Here is a 25,068-nt window from a genome sequence, read left to right on the forward strand (position 1 = left end):
GAATTATTTTATTTTTACCACCTTTCTTTATTTTTAAAGTGAAAAGCAGCACGTCCTGGGGTCTATAAAAAAGTTTACCCTGTTTATACACAAACGGTCAGTCGGGCTTTTTGACCCTTTGCGCACACACTACAACCAGGAAGTAAAGCAAAGCTACAGCAAAACAAAAATAAATCGGAGCGAAGTCATTCCAAATAAATCTTTGAGTCAAAAGTCAGTCAAACTCAAAGGGCAATGAGTAATGACTCACGCTGTGTGTTTTTAAAAATAGATTCGGAAGTCAGTCGATGTGTAAGTATCTTTTTCTGTTGTGATTTCGGTCTTAGCTTTTGAGCTAATTAGCTGCTTAGCTAGCTTTAACGGTGCGCCGTTAGCTCCTTTTTATGAATTGCTTATCGACCTAATTGTTTATTGATTGGTCGGGTGATTAGCTAGTCGACACCTACATCACTCTCGGGGCTAAACTGTAGCGGTACAGCTGGGCTGTTAAGTAATTTGGCATGCCAATTAATTAACAGCTTTAGTTGGCCTGTTGAATATCAACGTTTTATTGCAACTATTTAATGCAACTGTCTTTATTGGCTAACTTGAAGGGCTACCGTTCTCCGCCTGATAAGCTAACTACCTGCGAGTCAAGATCAGAGAATCCTGTAGTCGATCTTTCCAGCCACAGCTTCTCTGTTCTGGTCATTAATTATAAAACTCCGCGTTAAACTCAGGATAGCAGATTTAACATTAAATCACATTGCACAACGACATCAATCAAGGCTTACATGCAGTTTGCAGGGCGGATTGGAGAATAGTGGTGCTGTGGAATTCAGGCTGTCTCTTGTGTGGCCTGTATACGGGTCAATGCCAGCGGGTTGACTTTAGAGTTCCATGCTTTCTCTTTGCTGTGCTGTATCAGTGCTATCAGTGCTTCAGCAATACTGTCTCCCTGACAAGCAGTTGCTCCTAGTTGCAAGTTCTTGATCACAGTCTTTTTTACCTTTTACCAGCTTTCAGTCCCAGGTTCTTTTTTAGAACACAAGACTTGTATGTTTTATCAATTTTCCAAACTTCTCAGTAGTGCAGGGCATAATAGTGTGTATGTTTAGCTAATGAGCAAGTCTCTCTTTTATTTTTTTAAAAAGCCAAGGCTTCGTCACCCTGACAGCAGCATTCTATTTTGTTTGTCAGTGGAACAACACATATCACATATTCAAGCCTTGTTTAATGATTCATGTACATAAATCTGAGCTGGACGGTCAGCGATCTGTGTTATGTAACACTTATCTGCAATCTAAATATTTACCAAATCATCTTGTGTTATTCACAATTTTAGACTCTTTGCACTTTGTTACATTTTGTAACAAAGCACAAAGAGTTAGACCCCTTTTCACACCCCAGCAATTCTGTGCTGAGAGACCTCATTCAAATGTAATTAGAACAGTAAATTAGCAAAAAAACCTTATCTGTAGAATAGTTCTTTCAACCACAGACAGAAATTTCACACTGGTGCAAAGACACATTTGAATCCTTTCTCTGTATGTTTGGCGAAAGAAGGTCATGTTTTCGTTACGCTTTTTCTATGAGGACGTGACAGTGTTGTGCGGAGTTCACAGGTTATCAGAATGATCGCCGAAGGGATTCTTTTGTTGTGTAATCCGTTTTGTAACACTGTTTGCTAGTGGCCACTGCAGCGGCATGGAACAGCTGATAGTGTGGACGTGGCACAAAGCACTTGCTTTGACTTTTTCACTTCGCTAGAAACCTGCAGGACCGTTTCGCCCAAGTGCCATTCTCCTCATACCTTCATTCTTTTACTTTTCTTACTGAGGAGTACACCATTTTAGTTTGCATGTCTAGCTCACAGTATGCTGGGTATCAGGTTCATACATGTGTATTTCAGTCCAAGCAGCTGTCATTTAACAGGTTTTGGTGTTTTGTAATGCTCATATGTGCCCAGCACACACACACGCACACACGTACAGAAAATGCTGAAACAAATGACAGTCTTTTCAACCCAGTAATTTCTTAGCTTATGATTATAATGTTAATAGCAGAGTATTTGTGTTGAGCTTCTGAACAAGTTTTGACAGTGCTTTGTGTAAAAAATGTACACTGAGTAAGTAACACAACTCATTCTTGATCCACTGTTTTCATTGTTTGTGGAAAGGAGCTATTCAGTAATAAGTTGTTTCTGGTTTGCAGGAAGTGATTTTAGCAGTAAAACGAGCCACAGGAACCTTCTCTTTAGTAGGATGGTAAGTATTTGTTCGCAATCTCTCTTTCCTTGCTAATTCTTTGTGGCTTAACCTTGGCAGTTTAGCTTCAACAGTTTAGCCTCTCCCAGACAAGTGTATCTAGGTTCCATGTATAATTTGATATGACTGAATGTCAATGTTAGGTGTGTCATCATTAGGCGTGCAACGTTTTTAACATGTTGTTTCATGTTAATGTTTCATGGATATGTGCATAGATGGTGGTTAAATAGACAATAAAATTAACCTCTGCATCATTTAGAGTAACCCTGTAATAACTAATAAATTTGTTGAGCCTTAGATATTTAATTGTTCCTAGATTGTGTCTATGTTTGTGAGTCTGTGGTTTCCGGTGTTGTTGTGTGTGCCACACCTTATAGGTCAGAACTTTTTGTCCAGGCATCTAAATCTGTGCTACTTATGAAAAGTGGTAAATGTAAGTAAATTTAAATGCAGCATTTGCATTGAAGCTTTGCATTAAAAATCCTGTTTTCCAATTTAGCAGAATTATATATCTCAGGACTATGAACTATAGAATGACACGAGCTTAATTGGACAATAATTTTAAAGGCGAACCCAGCACAAGAAAAATTAATGTGTTGGCAACTTAATGTTTTTGGATGTTTCCCCACTTGCTCCAGTAGTTGTAATTTTGGACACGACATCTACTGGCAACTTCATAATGCACAGTTTCCTATACTGTTGCTTTCTGCAGGGAGGTAGTCCTACACATGCTGCTAAGCAGGTCTCTGTCAGGTATTTTAACAAATATGCAAGATAGTCACTAGAAGCCTTCATTATCAGTCATCATCCTCCGACCTAAAAAGATTCAGTCTTTTTTAAAAGGAGGGAAGGTTACTAAAGACACTGTGTAGGTTGTTAGGATGTGTTTATGTGCAATGGACGACATGATCATTAGAGCAATGAATGACCTGCTTTGCTCAAATGATTTCTCCAACAATTAGCGTGACACCTCTCATTGTTGTCTTTCTTTTCTCTCCTCAGCCTTTTCATGCTGTTTGTGATCTGGCTGCTTCGCCGGTATTACTCCTTAGCTCAGGTAAATTTGTACACTACAATGTACAGTCCATTTCAATTTTCTATTTGCTTTATTGCCACTGGAAATATGTTCAATTAGCCACGGCAAATCTTGGCATAATTGAACCCAATTAAAATGCACAGATTAATCAGTTGTGGAGTTAATTGACTCATGGTTGTTCTGTGATAATGGCTGCTGTCTTGTGCTTCCCCCCTTCTCTAAATAAAGAGATTTTCTTTAATAGTATTCATTATACTCAGAAAAATTACCCAGCTGGGTTTTTTTCACATAAATATTTTTGCCCCTAAAGAAAATCATTTGCCTACAGTAAACTAGTGGTGACTGGAGGATGCTCTGAAGCGTAGGTTTTGTATTTGAAGGTGGTCCAGCGGGTCTGCCGGGTTTAGCAGAGCTGGATGTTATCCCCATAATCTGAAGTAAATGACAGCCTAATGTGCGTCTCTGATGGATCCTATTACATGGGGACCAGGTCGCGTAGAATAGCCTTACCTCCTCCTGATCTTCTTCTTCCTCCTCTTATATCTCATAAACCCTGTCCTTACCTTCATCCCCTCACAAAGGTTATGCATCAGTCAGTATTTATGCTCTTTGGCTGTGCCTCAGTTTTTCCTGTGTTGTTTTTCTCCGTAGGCCTGGCAGGATCGGTGCTGGGCACACGCTGATTAAGGAACAATGCGTGTCTGTTTTTATACATGTTCCGTAGCTACACCTTTCGTTATATTTAAGTTACTGAATTACTTGACTTGCATAGGAAATATTCTCTCTAAATTCTGTACCACACAGATTATTGATTCAATTCATAAAAACACACTGAGTGCAGCTTCTATAGAATGAATTAGGGGAATCGCTCCTCTGATATTTCCACCAAGCTGTCACCGGGGATGTCGCATGCCAAGCTGTCAGCCACATCAGTGATCATTTGATCTATAATTTGCCCTCCTCTGTTCGTGAATATGAATGCATTGGCAGTTTTTACTAGGGCTCTTCTGTTAAAGAATCCCCCTTCATGTCTTTCTCTCATTTTCTACAGAAGATGATTCTCAGCCTGACTGTAGCAGCTTTTTTTGACAGTGTAGCATATGTCATGGTGAGTTATTCTTGTCTGTTTCACTAAACACACACAAAGTGGCTTTTTTCTGAAGATGTTTCTCTATGTTCTTCCTTCCTTCCTTCCCTCTGCAGGGTGAGTCCCATCCAGAAGGATCTCTATGTAACTTCCAGGCCTGGTGGCTAACTTACTTTGGTGAGACAACCCTAATGACTCGCTGTCACTTTACACAGTAACACATTTAAGCCACTAAACATTCATCAGCATGAATAATCATATTGCATCATTTAGTTTCTCATGTTAAACCGATTGCACCATCTTTCACTGGGAGCTTTCAGAAATGTATCCTCAAAATAAGTGTTTGGATTGTTTCAGTTGTCATGGGCGTTGATCCAATGGTTAAACCTCCACACGGTCCTGAAGTATTCACACACCTGTACAAAGAATACCACACCCAGAGCGATGGAATGGCACCATGAACTGGGTTGCTGTCCCATTGCATCTATTCCTAATGGCGCCTTCTAACCAAATACATGCGTCTTTCTTCATTAGTTGAAATTGGTTTCATCAGAAGTATCTATGCTGCACATATGGGGGGAAATGGCAAGAGTTCTTGGTAATTCCTACTGATGAGGCAGGATTTGCTTCACAATAAAAATTCTGGTTTTATTTGCTTTGCTGGCATTTGCTGCAATTACATTGCCCTAAGCCCTGTTTAGCATAAGGATTCTTAGTTAGGACTGGCTCCTAATACGACACTTCACGAGGCTTGTGTTATTGGCTTTGCAGACGGACACACACACACACACACACACACACACACACACACACACACACACACACACACACACACACACACACACACACACACACACACACACACACGTGGATGGATACGGGGTAATGGGCAGTGAGTTAGTGCTGCAGGGTCTGTGCGTGTCACCTCAGTTTATCATGAGGATCCTCACGCTGAGGACAAACTGCTGTACATAAACACCAGCTGAACGGGCAGTTTGTTCTGTTACAAAACATCGGGTCCAGTGGGAGCCACATTGCCCAGCTCTGCTTTTAACTTCAACCAATAAAATTTTATGAAATGTGTTTGAAATAAAAGAATATGGGAGCAGGCGCAGCATCAGGGCAGGTGTTGGAGCTGAGCGATGTATTGTCAAATTAAATCAAAGCTTTAGCTGCTGAGCGGTTATGTAAGATATGTTTGCTATCACAACGAATGCGATTTATTGTGATGACAAAGACAGTCGGCCTCCTTTCGTTCACTGCATTCTACTGCTAAACGCTCCTTAAGTGTCAGAGGTGTGTGCGCTTGTGTGTGCATGTGGGAGGAGTTGCGAATGTGGTTCAGAGAATCCATCACCGCTGTGACCTGCCCTGCCCGTCCTGTCAACACACACACACACACACACACACACACACACACACACACACACACACACACACACACACACACACACACACACACACACACAAAGGAAGGGCTGAATGCAAGGGCAGAAAAGCGCTTTGAGGCGCTCTTCATTGTCTCTGTAAAATACATTCACTTTTCCCCTTCTGCTGACGGGGCCTTCCTTTTCCTTTCTCCATTTCTTCTTTTCTTTCCAGTATCTTTACACTGGAGCTGGTCCACTCTGTCCACCTCCTCTCCCCCAGTATCCCGTGCCGTGCTCCCCTCTTCCTTTCTTCATTTCTCGCGCCTACTCCTGCGTTATCTCCCTCTGCTTTTCCTCAGTTCATCATTATCTCTCTCTGAGCTCCCCGCTCTCATCCATCACCCTAAGCCACAGGTTTCCCTCATATTACTGCAGAATGGGCCTTCATTTATCAAAAAGTGGAACATGTGGACGCTCACACACACACACACACACACACACACACACAAGGTGCATGCTGTGTGGCAGGGAGCCGTGTTGTAGTTTGACCTTGCTGTTTTTTTGCGTGTGTGTGCTTCTGCAGACTGGAGTGCCTTGACCTGGGTTTGCCTCATCACTCTAAACCTGTACCTCAACCTGGTCAGAGAAATAAGCACCAAGAAATATGAAATGTGAGTAGGCCACTTGGAGCTACATGTAATTCTTCTGTTTATCGCTTAGTATGCTGATGATATAATATGCTATCTATTTCAACTAGTGTGCAAGAAAGTGTATATATAAGTATCTTTGTTCCTTATTTTGTTGTCGCTGCGTCCTGTGTGTGCGGCAGTGTTTATGTGTGTACATGTGTTTGGTCTACCAGAGCATGTGTCTTCCTGCAGAGCATTGACAGCCCCCTCCTCCTTCCCCGTCCTCCTCCTCCTTTTCTGTTCCAGCCAGCCGACGCTCTAATTGAAAAGGGAGTGAGTGTCAGCCGTTAAGTGCGCTTATGTGTGTCTGTGCGTGTGTGTGAATGTGTGTGTGTGCGCACCCATCTTCACACTTTGCAGCTCTATGTTTCTGTCGCTCAAACTCCCATGAGCACTCTCCACAGTGCAAGTGTGAATTTGTGCGTGTGCGTGTGTGTGTGCGTGTGTGTGTGTGCGTGTGTGTGAGAGGTATTTTCCCAGTTCCTGGGTTGGTCAGAGCATGCTGCATCAGGAAAAAATCTCCCCACTTCTCTGCAAAACAGCTGGAAACCTCTGTAAGATGTGCTTGTGTTAAGAAAAGGCTGCATTGGCGTGGGCATGTTGTTTGATGTACCAGTGAAACTAATTAAATACCAATCAGGATCTTGAGTTGGAGGGACTGATTTCTTATTAAATGCCAGAACAGAGCCCGGCGGTTAGTAAAAAGCACGGAAATTCTTATGGCCGTCGCCGCTGATGACGTGATAATGGGGAGCGAAAAAGTGGAAGCACGGCATTGACGCTACAGAGCAGCGCTCAGGAATGTGCTCTGGCTTCTTTGTGATTGGCCGGCGCGGCTCCACGCTGGATGACATCATGCTGTCTTGAACAAAAAGTTCCCAGCACAACATCCCCTTGACGGTCCTCCTGGTGCGTCAGCGTTTTTTCTAGTCTTTCTTAACACAGTAAGGTGGGGGGGGGGGGTACGTCTGGATCCTTGTGGTTGGTGACACGCGATGAGAAAGAATGAAGCTACATGTTTTAATCATTAAAGAACAAGACAACACATGAGATGGGCTGACGTGTTGACTGCTTATAGATAAGTTGTATGTATTTAGGCAGACGGCTAGGTGGCTTTATATGCATGCACGATTACCCCTCAGGCCCCTAATCCCACCCCCCACACCACCCCCCGCTCTCGCTTGTGCACGCACGCATTGACAGCACGAGGTAATGGTTTATGAATGAACAAATCGCCAGGGGAGATGAAGAACGGAGCCTGGATGATCTAAGAGTGATTGAAGTGGATGCAAGAGAGGATGGGAAGTGTGTGTATGTGTGTTTGAAGGACGGATTTAGGCAGGCTGAGTGTGGTGAGCGCTGAGGGCAGGCAGCGATAGCGCTGAAGCCGGAGACAGAAGGTGCGAAAAAAAGGGGGTAAGGCGGTAAGAAATGAGATTGAACCTCGAGAGAGATTTCTGTGGGAGCGCGTGTGTGTGTCTGCGTGTGTGTCTGCGTGTGTGTCTGCGTGTGTTCGTGTGTGTGTGTCTACGTCTACGTGTGTTCGTGTCTACGCGTGTGTGTGTTCGTGTCTGTCTGTCTGTCTGCGTGCGTGTGTTCGCGTGTGTGTTCGTGTCTGTCTGTATGTGTGTGTCTACGTGTGTCTGTGTGTGTTCGTGCGTGCGTGTGTGTGCAGGTGTGCGAGTGCAGAGCGGTCCTGCTGTGCCTCATTAAGCCCATGTTGCGCGCAGCTCCGGACCTCGTCATCTTCCCCTCAAAGTGGTGCGAGCGTGCGGTGGATGCGCTGCGGCGCGTGTGTGTTAGCGGGTCTGCGAGCTCTCGACATTGATTTCCTGACAAGCCCCCCCCCTCCTTTCCGCACCAGTCGCGCTGGCAGCACTGATTTCACCATTTGTATCCTCTCACCACCGCGCAGACTCTCTCTCTTTTGTCTGTGTCTCTATCTCGCTCTCCCTTTCTCCTATTCTCCTATACTTAGTTGTTTCCTCTTTTTTTTTTAGCATTTTAAACATTTTTTTTTTATCACACCCTCTGTTGTGTTCAATCTATATCTTCCCTCTCTGCGTCTATACATTTCGTGCGTCTCTTTCCTGCTCGCTGTTCTATTTAAACCGCTAGCCGTGCCGCTTCCTCCACCACCTCCCACACACTCTCGCTGCTGTCTGTCAGATAGGGGCAGAATGGGGGAATACAGGGTGCCCCGATGGAATAGAGGCCGTGTGCGTGTGTGGTGCACAATTCAAGAGGGATTGAGTGCGTGTCAGCTGTGTCGCCGCTGCTCAATTGACCGCACTTGGAGCAGGTCAGGGCAGGACTTCCACTCTATTGACTAGGCGATGCTGTACGCTCTATAAAGTATTGACGACCACACCGACGGCCAGGGCACTAGAACACACACCTCATCTGTCTCACACACACACACACACACACACACACATACACATGTTCAGCGTTTTTCAGACTTCTTTGATGGCCACCAGAGATACCCAATATGAGGCTCTCAATTTTTCCCTAATGCTTTTCTATAAAAGAAGCTGTTTTATCATTTTTACTGACACCATTTACCCAGAACCTCTAAAATTGATTGGCCGGTAGCACCAGCTGAGCAAAGCTCTTGGTCCTGTTTGTGGTTTTGAGGCAAACAACTCTTTGGCAAATCATCTTTTCCACAGCGGTGATGGTAATTATGGTTTTATATTACCATGAGTAATTGGCAGTCCAGCTGTATAGGCATTTGTCGGCACCTGAAAAATGACCCCGGTGTGAGTGCCAAGGCAGGAATGAGCTGAAGAAGAAAAGAATTGATTTAGTAATAGGGTCTTTTTTTCTCAGGGGCGAAGCTCCCTGCTCTCTGTGGTCATAATGAAATAAATGTCTGCCTTTTATCAGGTCCTACCACCTGATGGCGTGGGGGGTGCCTCTGGTCATGGCCTCCTTGCCTCTGCTAAAGGGTTACTACGGCCCCGCTGGGGCCTGGTGGTAAGTACAACAATCCTGCCGCAGCATCGTTTATTTGTCATGCAGCAACAGTATATTTCCAGTTCTATCTTTCCTTTCATGAAGGGCCACAGCGTTGGCCTCATTCCAGCTCTAGACAGGCTCCTTCCATCAAAAGGTTTAACGTGATAAAAACCGGCGATTATCAACACAAGTGAGATGCCCCCTCGCAGGCGTCCGTTCTTTTGGTGAATAGGAAACGCATTATTTGTTTGCAGGGTAGTTAAGGGGGTGAGGAAGAGGGGAAGAGGCCAAAGAGAGGAGGCGGTGGAATGAGAATTGGGACAGAGCCTTAATCTCTGGGCTCGACGCTCTCTTTCCACTCTGGGCTTATTAATAGCTACAGCTGCACAGCTTTTCCCCTCCGCAGTCACACAAGTCTCTCTTCCGCTCACGCTCTCCCGTTCCTTTGTAACCCCCTCATCGCTCTCTCTTTCTTCCCCCAGCTGGATCACAGACGATCACGTAGCCTGGAGATTTGGGATGTAAGTAGACCCTTTCAGTGCCACCATCAAAGCTTCCCCTACTGGGGGAGGGAGAGGGACGAAGGTTGTCTCTGTGGGGAAATGTGTCATGGGAGCCCACAGGGCGTTTTGTCTTGGGCCTGTGTGTGTGCGCGTGTGCGAACGTGGCTGTATCTGCTTTTGTCTTGTCAAATTTAGGCTAGCTGCTACGCCGTGTGTTTAAGCGTTTAGGATGCCTATGAAGGATTATGCCTGTCAACGGTTTTCAGCAACTGGCCCCGAGTCTGCAAGGGCTCTGCCAACCTTCCGGTGGAGACGCTCGCGCACAAACCACGAGCACGCACACACACACACACACACACACACACACACATGCGCACACACACACAACAACACTCCGGCGTGTGCCAAGGTAATCGCGTTGCCGCTCGCAGCATCAGCAGGGAATCAATCTTTCTAAACAAATAAGCACACACATACGCAGAAAAGCCCGCAAAAGACAAACACACCCTGCGCGCACACGCAGAATAACACACAGCCATCAGCCGTGCTAAACGAACCCGTGCCTCTTTTATCTGTGATGCTCTGCTCCCTGGCTCTTTCTGCTTTTCCCCACTGTCGTAGCCCAGGGGGACCGGCTACTCGCAGGATCAGGGAATCTTCATTAGCTCTAATTACATCAAACCAGACTAGAGATTAGAGGCCGAGGCAGCACCCATCAAAAAAAAAAATCACATGCGCTCAAACAGACACTTCCTGCTGACAGCTTGCTGCGAAACGCTCAGGAGGGCAGAGGTTGTAGTATTAGCGGTGAAAAGTGGAAGAGGTGGGAAGAGAGACATATGGGGGACAGTGGTGCAGAGAGGAGAGCCGGAGAAATAGATTGCCCTCATCTCGGCCCACGCGCCGTGCTGTGTCTTCATCAGAGCGGACAGGGGAGAGGAGGGGAGGCTCGGAGGAGGAGGGTGTGAAACAGGAAGGGGAAGGAAAGGCAGAGGACGGCGCTGTGTGACAGAAGATCAGAATTTCAGCGCTTGAGTCAGCAGTCGGAAGCACTCAGGCTCAGCTGAGTCACCTCTCTCCATGGGTTTGTATCACGGGACCTGCTCAGACATGGCACAGACACAGAAAATGGCTTTCGCAGATGAAAGCGTGTAATTGCCGGGGCTTCGTGCGTAGCAGTGGCTGCGCTGCTCTGCCAGTTTGATGAGTCCACATCTATCTGGGTAGATTGGCAACCATGCTTCCAAGCAGTGTATCCACTCAGTCAGGTGATTCCCCGTTTAGAGACTCCTTATATCTGAACTGTCTGACACCTCCATGACAACGACAACCGCCCCATCTTTTCTATGAGTATAGTGATAATTAGGCCTCATTATGAGGGTAACACTAAACGGAGACAATGCATGTTGTACTGGTTGAATACAAATCTCCATGAGCATGCGGCCTTAAAGGTGGATTTAAGTCATGATTTCTGTTGACTCCGGTCCAGGCTGCTCGTCTCCTGGGTTGTCCTGTCCCTGTCTACGTGCTCTAACAAGTAGTTCGTGATCTCAAACTCAGCAGCCGGGTCGTGTGGGTGAAAGTTGACGGCTGCACTCGAGCGCTAACCGGCACGGACGGGCCCCTTGCTTCGCGCCCGGCTCCCACCGAGCACTTCAATTAAGGCTTCTTTCATCCAAGCCTCATTCTTCACTTCAGAGCAGTACCGGAGGGAAGGCCAGGCTGAGGCCGAGAGATTGAATCTGTGAGCGTCTGTGATGATCTTTCTTTCTGCCAGTTTCAAGCATTCCACCCTTTCTCATTGTAGTCCTTGTCACAAACCCTTGAAACCCCTCTGCATTTATCGGCCGCTCTTTCTATCCATCATTCTGTAGTCCATCTTTGGGCCGGAGCTACTTTCTCCTGTTTCCTTCATTCTCACGATGACCTTATCCCTCTCTCTGTCTTTTAATCATCCGGCGCTTCTCTTTTATTTCTGCTCTTTCTGGTCTTGACCCACAATCTACTGTCATCAATCGACCTTTCCATCCTCACCTCTATTCTTGTCTTCACTTTTATCATCTTCTGCCTATTCGATACCTTCTCTATCTCTCTCCAGCTCTATTTCGTACCCTCTCTCTCTCTCCCTCATCCTTTCCCTCCCGTCTCCCATTTGCTCTTGCTCTCTCCGGGTAGTGCTCAGCTGTAGAGCACAGCGGACTCTAATGGCAGATCATTATCATGCTAATTAGAGCACTTTGTAGCTGCCGCCCATCATTCTCTTTTCCTCGCACCCCCCCACACGCTATTGTTAAAAAGGCCACCCCCTCCTTTCCCCTCTCCGCCAAACTGGCCACCCTCCACCCCGTCTCTCCATCATTAATGGGACGTGCGCTGGCGTAATTGGATGCTGTTTATTTCAGAAAGCGGGTTATTAAATCACTGAGGTGACGCTCAGGCAGGTTTGCCTTGAAACACTTTCATCATTGTCCCATGCCATTATTGAACCTGCGTGGATGCGCACATACGCACGCACTCACGGTGGTGGTATTCTTTGTATATTGATCTTCTCTACAAGATGTGGCGACGCGTGATGTGTAAAGCGGCCTTTTCCTTTACCTGCTTCCTGCTGTGAAACTTCCACCTCCGATTCTCCTTCCAATAACATTATATCCGGTTGTGCTCAGTGAGTTTTTTTATTTAACATGCTAAGGGCCTTTTTAAGCACAGAGCTGTTGTCCCCATCTGATTTCTTTAAAACCGTGTGCGCCCGTGTGCTTATGGGTCAGATTAAGATCCACTTTTTTAAATGTCACTTGAACTTTTTTTTCCTCCTCAATCGCGAGTAGGCCTATAATTACTGCTTCCTTGGCACAATCCAATATGCTCATCACGGCAGGCGGCGCGTGGTGCCAGGTGCTCAGGAGGACTTGGGTGTCGCACGGCGAGGTCTCAAATGCTCAGAGTTACTGAGGCTGAACTGACAAGTGGTGGCCAGGAACCTGTCCATCACAGTGAGACAAAGGTCTGTTTTGTGATTACAGGGAGAGGCTGAAACTCCTCTGAGCTTACATCACCTCCCAAGAGGTTACGTAACACAAAGCTGCCACTCCGACAAAGCGATCACCTTTATTTCTCTCGCTCGTCTTGCTCTCTTTCATCCACTCAGAAATACCTGACATGTTATTCTCCCCCGTGCCTGCCGTGATTGTCAACCTTTCATCCCGTAGGAATGCCGCGCATTTCCGGTGTTGTGCCTTTACTGGTATTATCTTTTTGTTCTTTCGCTTCTTCTATGAACTCAGCACCTCTTGGAATAGGTGCTGAGGTAAGCTGTTCCTTAATGTACAGTACATACTCTGCCATCGGAACACATTAGCCGGGTCCTGTATTTAAAAACAGTCGCACCTATACATCCATACACTGAAATGTACCGGCTAATGTACTAGAGTTTAATCAGTGTGTCCTTTAAACTACAATAGGCCTTTTTAGGCCAACATGAGGATCGTTTCACACTCGGTTCAAACAGAAGATCCTAATAATGTACAAGAATCCAAAAGCGACTACCTGGGATTTGACATGAAACATGAGATCAGAACACAGCCTTGTCCACAGCAAGTCACATTTAATTGTAACCTTCTCAGATTACCATCCCTGAGAGCAAATCTTATTTTAAAATCCAATGCTGTGCTCTGATCTGTTTATCAAATCAAAACCTTGTACACTGGACCTGCTGTTAGTTCCTACTGTGGTATAAACTGCACAACGACATGACACTCTTCGTGTGGATTGGAAATTTAATGAATTCCTCTTCACTTCTTCGTCTCTGCTTTTAGATGGTACGTGCCTCTGTTCACCCTCATCTTCCTGATGATCTGCTGTTATGCCAGGATCATCTGTGTGGCCAATAAGAGGGTAAGTTCTCAGCGCGCGTCCAGTCAGCAGCGGCAGCCGAGCACACTGACAGTTTAGCTGAGTCCAAATGTTCTGTGACCTTTCAGAAAATGAACATTAGTGAAAGCTGCAACACGACTGTGTGTGTTTCCACATAATCATTTTAGTCTGTTTCCTTCCTTTCCTTTGGTTTTATTTTTGTAGCCATCTTTTCATCACCCATAAACCTTTTACTTGCAACAGTGTCACAGCAATTCAGCCAGGTTTTCTGAGCCACATAATTTGGAGATAAAATTAATTGCACACAGGCTGAACCTTTTTGTTTTGGGTTCAGAGACATTTAGTTAACTTGGGGTTTGTTTAGAACCTGTCGTCTCTTTGCTTTTATTGATCCATGAAGGTAACTGTAGTATGTGCAGAACCTATGAAGCTCAAAACTCTACAGAAAACAACCAGGTTGCAATAAAAGCAAATTATTTAATTAAAGCTACTTATTATTCAGATCATATAAAGAAAAACGTGAGTCCTTTTTTTTCTAGTCTGTTTTTTAGGGCAAACGTGATCTTAAGGTAATTAGTGCGTTAAATGCTGTACCACATACTTGATCTCTTCTCTGTTGTGGATTGCGGTTGTGTGTTTTTTTTGTTGTCAGGGTGCAGTAGAAGCCCAGAGGCAGCATTCCACCCAGTTCACATAGTTCCTCACATAGTTGTCATTCCCCTGATCTGACGACACCCCGCACGCTGGCCGTGCTGCCACTCTAGAAGCACAGGCACAGGTCGTACAGCAATATGTGTATGAGGTTCTGATGTGATTCATCAGCGAGTAAGAAAGAATGAGGCTGGAGCCCAAGCAGGCTTCCGAGGCTGCGCCGTCGAGAACGTTCGCATTCTTTGTTTGGGCGTCAGAGCGAGACATGGCAGTGAGACAGATTTCGCCGATAGCCAGGCGGGAGACAGACAACATCCGACACAGACAGCAGGTAGCTGAAAAGGAGGGGAAAGGGCTACGCAGCGCTTTATCATGAATGTGATAAAGAGAATGAATGGATGTAGCTACTTTCCAACCTGCATCTCATAACTCATTCAGCTCACAGAATTCAGCTGTCTCTCCCTCTGTCTCACGTTATCGCTTTTTCACCTTTCTCGTTTTCCATCTCCTCCTCCTCTCCTTTCCGCGTTCATCTGTCTCCGCGTCTGCCTCTCTCCTCCTCTCGTTTCCCTATACGCTCCCTTTTCCTTTCTGCCTCCACGTCTGTGTCGCTCTCCCCCTTCACTCCGCCGTTTTGCTTTCTCTATCATATTTATGAAGAGCTCAAGCCTTATCTCTTTTCAGCTGCAGGCTGTCTCACTTGAAAGAATTTCAAAAGCTTTGAAAGCAGGGTAGGTAGCAACTCGACAGAGAAAGGGATAAAAAAAAAAGAGGAGGTTGGGAGTCGGGATGTTAGCTGGACGGCCAAGTTCCTTCACTTTTCAGAATCAGGTAGCAGTAACAGGCTGGAGCTCACGTTCGTCTTCGTTGTTCAAACTATTCCTGGATCATTTAGAAAAGCTCGAGCGCCTGTTTGAGCTTGTACTAACTAGAAAGATTTGAACGTTAATGAGTCATTTTCCGGGCAGACAGGGAGGTCTGAGCGTGCGGTGGCGGCGTGTTTGTCGTACTGATGTGGTTTGCACATGCCCACTTCTTCCCCGTTTGAAGCCTCGCGCTTCCACGCGCAGCCGGCTGAATTACAGCCTTTTCTGCGGCGCGGCCGAAGCGAGTCTGCAGCGAAGACGGGAGACCTGGCGGGAGCCTAATGACACAGACGCTTATTATCAGCGTTTGCAGAGCTTAATGGATGGCGCCGCTCAGGTGGACGGCAGCGGGCTGGAGTTAGAGGCTTTTTTTTTTTTTTGCACTGCAAAAACACGCCATGGCCGCGCACAGATTTACAATGACAATCACTTCAGCGCACGGGAACCATGGCAACGCTGACTTAATAAATAGCAGAACAGAGGAACTGTTAGTGCATGACGCTCATGCTGCCTTTTTGTGTGCGCGCATGAATCTCGCATGTGGCCTCCAGAGATTTGCCTGCGACGTCTCGAGTTACGTAAACCTTCCGGCTTCCTATGGCTCCGTCTCTACCCCGCTATTATGAGTCCCAGTCTTAATAATCCTAGTCTAGTTGTTGGATGTGTGTGATTGCGCTCCTGTCTGTTGACATTTTCCCTGCCCTCCCCTGAGAGCGCAGACAGAGGAAGAGCAAAAACTATTCCTACGTCGTCTCTGGAGGACTGCGATCTGCGATGTTTGCTCCACTCCCCCCCCCCCCAAAAAAAAATAAAAAACCAACAACCCACATCTTCCCTTCCTTTGTAGCCCTTGCCTCTCCTCTTTCTTCCTCATGCCATATTGTGCGCACTGAAGCTGATCAGGTCCCTGTTTTTCTATGCGATGCCTGGAGCTCTTTAAGTGCACCCCTCTGCCTCTAAGCTCTGCACTCTGCTGCGAATTAGCCAATTTTGCAGGGATTGGTGAGAAGTTGGAGGATTTTTGTGCGTGTCACAGCCACTGTGATATTTGTTACCCATTTGTTTTTGTCGCTGCTGGCGCCAACCTCTACACTTAAGGTTACCCCTGTCTCGAAAATATCTAATCACTATACACCTTTGTTGTTCTGACCTTTTTCTCTTTTATTTTGTGTATTTTCTGAACAGATGCAGTCATGGTTGGGAACATTCAACCCGGAGAGGGAGAGACGGAAGGTAAATGGCCCGTCGGACCATCATATTTCTCAGCGCATACACAGGCAGACGCAGAGCGTGAGGATTAGAGCGTGTGCAGGATTAGCTCCCGTGGTCACGCTGGGTAGGCAGCAGGCACAGCGGGGAGCAATTTGACCTTTTGATGCTCCCTTTGCGCATGTGTGTGCCTATACATTTACATGCGTTTAAATGTGGAAGCTGCGGTAAGTCTCGGATTTAATCTGACCCCAGAAAGCAAGAGGGTATATGTAAATGATATTAATGACAACAGACTGAGAAATGGGCCTTGAGGAGTAGGTGAATCCAAGAATGGAAAATAAAAACTGGGAAAGGCTTGTGGTAACTGTGATGTCCTTTATGCTTAGAAACGCTGATTTAAATTTACATTTTTCTGATGATACACTGTCATGGTTATTGTTGTTGTCCAAACTCAAAAGCAGACTGATGAAATGCTTGCCCCTCTGAGAGTCAGCAATGCCATATTGTATAAATTTGTGGAGAACTACTTGCTTTTTAGACTTTAGTCTCTCCTGGCAGGCATTCAAAGTGTTGCACGTGCCCCCCCCCCCATCTAGAATCTGGAAGGCGTGAATGGAGTGAAATGCTGTCTAAACAAAATATTATGTCCGGTAAAGATCATTTCTGTCATGGGCAGTGCAACTGTCTGACTAGCTGTCACCTGTTGTATAATGCTTTTGGAGTATGTACGGTCATAACACTATTAGCATTTTGGTTGGATGCAGCACATTACACCACACATGAAAAGTTAATATACACAGAATATGTAAAACATGTTGGGACGATGGCTCCAAGTCAGACTTAGGATCCAGTAGCTGCTGAAGCTTGATCTGTAGACACTTTTAAAAAAAATTCTAAAAATTCTTTTGGAGGCGTGTCTCCAGATTTATGAAATGGCAGGCAAGTGGCAGGTGCTCCCTGGAGTTCTGGACGCCCCCCCCCCCCCCCCCGCGTCTGTTGTGTTGCTGCACCTCCACCCTGCAGGGGGAGGTGTGGAGGGCAGGTTAGGGTAAAGGTTATGTAGGTGCTGCCCCTAAGTGGCAGATGTAATTACTGCACACTGAACTGGCATAACCCTCCCCATCGATGTGGATGTTCATGAAAGTGTGACAGCAACATAGACGCACGCTGTTCATGTGGGCTAATTGCTATGTGTAGCACAGAGTGTAAATAAGTCAGCAGTGGTTTTTATCACACTCTCCGTTTCCTCATCCTTCTCTTTCCCGGCCACTCTCCGCATTTCCATGTGTTTTTCTCTCCGCCTTTCACTCTCCCTCGTTTCTCTCCACACTCTTTCTCTCTTTTTCTCACTCACCCCCCCCCCCCCCTCTCTTCCCCTCTTTCACTCTTGTGCTCATACCCAGCATGAATAAAGCAGCAAGCCAGGTTCATGGACATGAATATTTATGAGAGTTTATGCACGCGCTGTGATGCTTTAAAAACAACAGCAGCCTCCCTGATTGTGCTTGCCAAGCCAGCGAGCGCTGGTTCATGTGGGTATGCGTGGAAGTGCATGTGTGATTGTGAGGCTGCGTGCGTGTTTGTGTGTAGCAGCAGGTGTAAACTAGAAATAGCGGTTCCTGCTGGGTGTCTGAAGACCGCTGGCTCTGGTGATTTCCATTCACTTTGTCGAATCTCCCTCCTTCTGTGCCTCACATGTGTCCTGTTACTGTCACACATGCTCGCAGACACTCGTTCCTCACGTCTCGTTCCCAAACTAGTTCCCCGCGTCCTCCATTCTTCCTTTTCCGTTCCTTCCCCCTCCCTGACTCAGTCTCCGCCTGGCACCGCTCCCCGGCCGCCCCATCCGCGCGTATCTGGCTGGAGTGATGACGTACATGCAGAACTAGTGTTGGCAGCGATCAGGGCCGTCGGTCACATGGTTGCGACCCATCTGTGTGAGGCTTGAGTGATTTGTTTGCGGCCGCGCCTGAGAAACACACGCACCGCAAGGTCTAGCAGCAGGACAGGTCAGCGAGAGGATATTCAAAGAGGTTATTCACTCAGGCTACACACGCACACACACACCTTTCAACACATTTGCACAAGTGCACACACAGCAGCCGAGTCCCATCGGGCAGCAACAAAGCTGGCTGAGCAAACAGCGAGCTGCTTGTTCGTTATCTTCCCAGGGTGTTTGTTTACTGATCCACACAAGCTTCGCCTTGAGTCACAGTGTGATGCGTCTGCTTTCGTGTGCCTGCACGCACAACCCCGTGTCAACCTGAGCGCTGTGCGTCCCGGCCGGGCCTCGCGCGTCACCCGCGTCCCGGCGAAGGTGGTGCGAGTGAGCCGCGGGGACGGTTTTTGCAGGATCGCCTCCAAAGCTGTGAGATAATCAGCAGTAATGCGTGGAATCAAGAAAGACTAATTAAGCAGCCAACTTAAAACAAGTCGGTGTTAAAATAAAATAAAGGTCTGTGAATGAGATGTCCATGTTCTTTGCACGTTAATGATGTTAAGAACCATTTAATGCTTTGACTTTGTCAGTCACACTCACGGGTTCATGCAGCTCCCAGACGGTGCAGACGTCCGGTGTGATGCGTTCTAGAGGAACGCTTTATGAAGCTATATTAAAAGTTTAATAATTTTAGTCCTTTTAAAAAGACCTTGAATGCGACGCTGGGAGACCGGATGCTGTTATTTTTAGAAGCGGTTTTCTGGGCGATGAGTGCCGGCGGTGGCGATGGCGAGTGCGAGTGCGAGAGCGAGTGCGGTGGGTGGTGGAGGGGACGGCTCGCTCCTGATAACCGTCTGTAATCTAGCATGCGTCATTAACATTGGGACCGCTGCGCCCGCCGCACATAATTACGGTCTCATTCCCCTCCGCTTCCCGCGCCGAGCAGGGGCCTCTGACATGGGAGGGCTGTGATTAAAAACACGAGGCACTTTAACCGCGCTCTTCCTCCTCCTCCTCCTCTTTCTTCTACTCCTCCACTGTTCCACATCCTGTCTGTCGCAAACTGAAATTCCTCAAATGCCTCCGTCTGCAGCGCACCTACATTTTATATTTAAAGCCTTTTTTCCCCCGCGCGCCAGCGCTCCCATCAGGCGCTGGAAGCTCCTGATGTGGTTTGCTGTTTCCCCCGTCTCCTCTATGCGCACGTAATAAAAAACACACGCACTTGAGACGACAATAGGCAGAGCCTGACATGGCCGGTGATGTCAGAGATTCCCGTGATGATAGAGCGCGCGCGCCTCGGGGTCTTTCTGGTGAGTAATTAATTTCCAGTGTGCGGGGGTAGAAACCAGAGCTCGTGGGCCTGATTCCTGGCTCCGTCTGAGCGCGTGCGATCGAGCGAGCGAGCGAGGAGGAGAGGGAGACACAGAGGCTCTGCGCTGGCTCGGCTTCTGCGTGGAGGAGGGAGGGGGAGGGGGGGAGACAGCGCAGCGCAGAAAATCGATCCCGGGGCCGTGCTTCTCAGCCTCTTCCGGACGCGAGAGTCCTCCTCTCCTGGGAATTAGATAACGGCTTGTAAAAGCTCTCCACCGCCAGACTCTCCCCCTCTCGACTTTTAGCTGCCGCCGCATCCCTCTGTCTGCCCGCCTGCCGCTCTGCTTGTCCACCAGATATTGAATTCATCCCAGTCACATTAGGGCAAAGTATTGGCTTCCAGTTTAATTGGAATCCCCGTTTCGTCTCATAACTGTGTGGATATTGCGTATTATCAGCAGGTTAATATTTTATTAGGCTTTAATTGGCCTTTGTTGTTTGCCTCAGTGCACTGATCACCCAGTTAAGATGCTGTGTGTGTGTGTGTGTGTGTGTGTGTGTGTGTGTGTGTGTGTGTGTGTGTGTGTGTGTGTGAGAGGGACATGGGACGTTTTAATCTGAGCATTCCGTTTCTCTACATCGGTCAGAAGTCACTTTTGTGTCCTGCAGGTTTCCTTGGCCGAGGAGATCAAGCCCTTGAAGTGGTATCCCTCCGTGTACCTGCTGGTGTCCATCTTTCCTCTCATTAACAGGTAACAGACACACACACACACCTGTCTGGCACATGAACCCTGCGCTCACCGTTTTATTTGCATGTTGGCTTCGCTCCGCTGCCTTATCTCCTCCCACCCCCCACCCCCCCCCCCCTCCCTCTCTTATCTGAACTCTCACAAGGGCTTTTTCTGTCTGTAGGTGTGCGCGTTTGTGTGTGCGTTTGTGTGTGCGTGTGCGTTCTGCTGTGCGTGGTGCCGTTTATTGGCTTTTTTTTTTCTTTTGCACCGAGGCTTCGTGCACTGAGTATTGGTGGAAGGAGGCGGGTGGTCCAGTAAATGATAACCCCTATCTGCGCTATGCTGTTATTACTCCTTCAGTCCCTTCCCTTCCGCCGTCTCCCTCTGATTTGCTGCCGCTCCCTCCCCCTCCCTCCCTCCCCCCTCCACGCTGCGCCGGTGTGATTGACAGGTCAGGGTTACTAAGTGATTAGCTGCGGCGGCTCTGCTTGTCGCCTCGGCGATGTAGGCGGAGACACAGGTCAATTACAGGGTCAACGTCTCTCAAAGCCTGCGCTCAAATGCTGCCCATCCCCCCACCCCGCCTCCCCCGCTTGCCCTCTCCTCCTCCTTCACCTTTCCATCCCTTTAAGCCCCCCACCCAGGTCCCTTCCGCGCCGCGGCTGTCCGCTGATGAAGATGACAAACTGCATCCTGCGCTAACCCCCAACTGCCCTTCTCTCTCCCCGGCCCGCTCTCCCTTCCCTCCCTCCATTAACGCTGCTTTCTCCTCCCCTCTCCCGCTCGCACGCTCCAAACTCCTTTGTTATAGCCTCCATATTTCCACTCTTCCTCGCTCAGACTGTCTGTCTTCCGTGTTTTTATGTCAGCTCCCCACCTCTTCCTCCTCCACTTTTCCTATCCTCTGCCACACAAAGCCTTCTCTCTCTCGCTCGCTTGCTCGCCCGCCCGCTCTCCGTCCCCCCCCCCCTCGCCAGCAAACACGCTCTCACTCGCTCTGCCTTTCTCCAGAGAGCGAGCGATGAGAAAACGGGAATGAATTGCTCTCTCGTTGTCGTCCTCCACCACCACCACCTCCTCCTCCTCCCCCATTCCCAGCGCTGGCTGTATACATCTCCGGCTCCTATTAATTTGTTAGCCTCCCCCTCCCTCTCCCCCGACACCCCCCCCCCTCCGGCTCATAACCTCCTCCGCCTCCTCTACCCCTCATTCTCTATCTCTCCCTCCTTCCTTCCCTCCCCTCCGCTGAGTGCTCGAGTGTGTAAAGTGTTTGTCACGGTGCTGTGCCGATGTCGCTGTGCGCTACTGCGCGGAAGCGGCGCGCGGCGGACAGACTCCGTGCGCGTCGCGCCTCGCCTCGCCGTACGTGTGAGCGTGCGCGCGTGTAGGCGGGTGGTTGGCGCCGTGTCAAGGAGAATGTGCTGTCGCCGCTTGTTGCCGTGCGTGCGTCCGGCCGCGTGCGTGCGTGCGCGCTTGTTTGTCCGCCTCGCCGTGAGTGTGTGCGCGATTTTATTCTGTGCGTGCGTGTGTGTGTGTGTGTGCGCATGTGTGTGTGTGTGTCTGAGTGGGGGATTATTTCTATCTGAGCTCCAAAGCCTCCTAAACAAGGCTTAGAGAGACGGCCCAGGGCAGCAGCTAAAGCCGCTGGGTAGAGCTCTTTCTCTCTCTCTCCCTCGCTCGCTCGCCCGCTCGCTCGCTCGCTCGCACCTTCACCCCTCTCCGCTGCGCTCCCTTTCTTCCCCGCCGCCGTCTCTCCCTGCCCTGATCCATTGCATTAACACACAGACACTCCCACACACACACACACACTCTCTTGTTTTGGCCTTCATCTGCCACCACATGCAGACACGCACACACGCGCGCAGTCACACGCCACACGCAATTTTAATCTGTTCCAAATGCACACTGGTAAATGTGTTAATTCGACACCAGCTGTTGCGAATTGAAATGGGAAAGCGCTCCTACTTTTCCTCGCCCGCACTCGCGCGCACACATGAATGGCCGCGTCATTATACATCACTTTACCATACACACATCTCTTTTCTCTCGCTCCTTCCCTCATTCACTTACCCTCATTTGGCAGCGCAAAAGTATCACCAGACACTCACACCTTCGCACTTCTCTCTCCTCCTTCTCCTCTGTTCTCCTTGTCTCTGCCACATCGGCCTCTTTGGTGTGTGTGTGTGTGTGTGTGTGTGTGTGTGTGTGTGTGTGTGTGTGTGTGTGTAACTACTGCCCGGGCACGACTAGAGTTTTCACAGTCTGCTTCTCACATCGCCTCCCCTGTGTGCTTTATGGTGTGTGTGTTTGTTTACAAGGCTTGTCTAGATTCCTACTGTACGTGCTTGTGTGCCTGTTTGCATAAATAAGCCCTCGCTCCTCAGAACCGAGCTGCCGATTTCGGTGGCGTACCGCCGCTTGATTTGCAAGTGCTCCTCCTGGACGGGCCGCTCGCCTTTTACGAGGACTTTTAGCTGCCTTTATAAAACCCGTCCCTCCTCCTTTTGACTCCCAGGTTGAGAGAGGCCGACGTGCCCACTTAGAGGCTTTTTTCTTCTCGTTAAGCCTTTGTCTGGAAGCCTCCAACCTCCAAGTGAGGCCGGTCGCCTCGGAGCGATCAAGGTCGCACGTCTCGCGGCCGGCGCTTCTGCACGGATGGATCGGCCCTGGCGCTGGAGCCCGGACCAGTTATGCGTCTGTGACCTTGAGTTCACCCTGTGGCTCCAGGAGGCGGCTCGCGTCCTCCTAGTTATTCTTGGTTTCCCTGAGTGCTGCGTGTGGGTTTTGCGGTGCCTATACGTGCTTGCGGGGGATTTTTGTATGGGCTCCCTACAGCGTCTGAACCCCCCGCCTCTCTCTGGAGGAGATCTGATTTCCCTGCTCCAGGCAGGCAGCGAGAACAAGGCGGCGTGTGCGCGCTGCCCCTGTGTGCGCACACGCACACCTGCGCACGCAGCCCGGCCCGGGCAGACCTTCCCCATCTCCGCTCTGCGCTTTGAAAAACGAGGGAGGAAATCTCAGAGCAGCAGTTATTATTCATCCCTCAAAGAGAACGGGGAGGCGGCGGAGAGGGGGGGAGGGGGGGGAGGGGGGGAGGGATGGAGGGAGGAAGAAAGAGGGAGCCAAACGGGAGGGCTGAGGAGGGGGTGGGGGGATACATTAACTCTTATCTCCCTGCGTTGGGCTTTCTGCATCCCAGGATGCGCTCGTTCTCGCCGCCTCTGTCCCTCGCTCACTCCGGCGTTCTCTCTCTCTCTCCCCTCTCGTCGCCTTCCTTCCGCTCGTCGCCCGCACGCCTCTCGGAATATCCTGCATTCAGCGCACACGGATGCGCGTCTGCGCCTTTGTGTGTGTAGGCTGGTGCATGGTTTGTGCCGTATCCCCTAATATCTTTGGCGGCGCATTTTGTTTACTCGAACAAGTGAACTTCTCAGATGCTGAAAGGCAGTATTCAAGGTTCCAGCTCTCGTATTTGTTTTTTTTATTTCTCTACCTCTTCACATTCAATTTACAGAATAAAAGTGGCGACGTTGGCCCGTTTACTAAAATAAGTTTGGGTTTTGATTCAGCTTGCAGCTATGTGATGAATTTTTATCAGATTCGGAGGCAAAACTCAGTCGTCGTCTTCCTGTTTTGTGTCCTTTTGATCTCCGGTCTTTGGGGGAGTGATTTCCAGGCTGCTGTGACTGGGCAGAAGTCAAAAAGTAAATGGGTCCAGTGGGTTCACTGGTTTTCTTCTCATTCTCTTATCTTTACATTTATTTAAACAGAGCATCATCAGTAAGCAGCGTGTTTACTGTCTTAGATCCGTGACTGCTCGTACGATAACTTTGCCACATGTGGCTCTGTGGCCTAGATAAAATTTTACTGGATGAACGTGATGGTGTGAACCGTGCGTGTCCGCGTATGTGCACTCGCGCCTTTGCGGCTCAGGCAGCGATCTGAGGAGCGTGAGCCTCCCAGCCATTTGTCTCCCACCGAGCAGCGGTGACGCTTCACTATTCATCCCCATTTAGCGAGCGCTGTCCTACACAGCTGTGCGTGTGTGTTTGCCCTACACACACACACACACACACACACACACACACACACAGAGCACAGACACCTGCACCTAGGCTGGACGCGCACAGTGACTGATTATCCTTGTTGATATATAAACACAGTAATATCTACGTATTTCCATGATCTGCAGGTATAAAACTGAAGTGTATAACCACAAAATGCCCGTTCGTAAATCCACAAACATGGCAGCTGATATATATCCTGAGCCATACGTTTCTGTCCAGATGCCTTCTACGGACGTTCAAACTGTGTGCAGGCGTTGGACGTTCATTAGCTCCTGTTTCTTTAGCGCTCGCTAGTAGATAGCCTCCCTCACACACACTTAGGCACATTCATGCATTCATAGGCGCATGCAAATGCAAATGCACACACACACATCCATACGCTGCTCCCCCTCCCTCTGCTCTTTCAGGCATGTCTTTAAATATTCATCACTCTGGCTGCTCTGAGAGTGCCGTAAACGCTGCCTCACACTCCAGGGAATCGCTAAAGCCTACTCTATCATCTGCTCTCAGTCCCCTCTCTCTC

At 48.4% G+C, this 25,068-nt stretch overlaps 1 protein-coding gene across 3 annotated transcripts; it reads left to right on the forward strand.

The window, feature by feature from the left end:
• Positions 1 to 108: 108 nt before the first annotated feature.
• si:dkey-100n23.5 (cyclic AMP receptor 4) lies at positions 109 to 23,548 on the forward strand. Of its 3 annotated transcripts, none has more exons than XM_029137210.3 (11): positions 109 to 291; positions 2,194 to 2,246; positions 3,249 to 3,303; positions 4,334 to 4,390; positions 4,486 to 4,546; positions 6,323 to 6,410; positions 9,318 to 9,407; positions 9,872 to 9,910; positions 13,708 to 13,786; positions 16,468 to 16,515; positions 20,417 to 23,545. In XM_029137210.3, the coding sequence occupies exons 1-11, from the start codon at positions 235 to 237 to the stop codon at positions 20,501 to 20,503; spliced, it is 714 nt and encodes a 237-aa protein (XP_028993043.1). In that variant the 5' UTR covers positions 109 to 234; the 3' UTR covers positions 20,504 to 23,545. The 3 variants fall into 3 exon arrangements, with proteins under 3 accessions (XP_028993043.1, XP_055361097.1, XP_028993044.1); XM_055505122.1 differs by lacking the exon at positions 109 to 291 and adding an exon at positions 331 to 2,107 and having other exon boundaries at positions 20,417 to 23,547; XM_029137211.3 differs by lacking the exons at positions 109 to 291; positions 2,194 to 2,246 and adding an exon at positions 2,281 to 2,679 and having other exon boundaries at positions 20,417 to 23,548.
• Positions 23,549 to 25,068: the final 1,520 nt, after the last annotated feature.

Source organism: Betta splendens, chromosome 21 (assembly GCF_900634795.4).
Source record: "Betta splendens chromosome 21, fBetSpl5.4, whole genome shotgun sequence".
NCBI lineage: Eukaryota > Metazoa > Chordata > Actinopteri > Anabantiformes > Osphronemidae > Betta > Betta splendens.

What these genes read in the sequence shown, in the direction of transcription:
- si:dkey-100n23.5 (XM_029137210.3), top strand. Translation starts at nt 235, where the DNA reads ATGAGTAATGACTCACGCTGTGTGTTTTTAAAAATAGATTCGGAAGTC. An exon ending in AGCACCAAGAAATATGAAAT is followed by an intron (nt 6,411 to 9,317) that starts GTGAGTAGGCCA and finishes GCCTTTTATCAG; the next exon opens with GTCCTACCACCTGATGGCGT. An exon ending in GTAGCCTGGAGATTTGGGAT is followed by an intron (nt 9,911 to 13,707) that starts GTAAGTAGACCC and finishes CTCTGCTTTTAG; the next exon opens with ATGGTACGTGCCTCTGTTCA.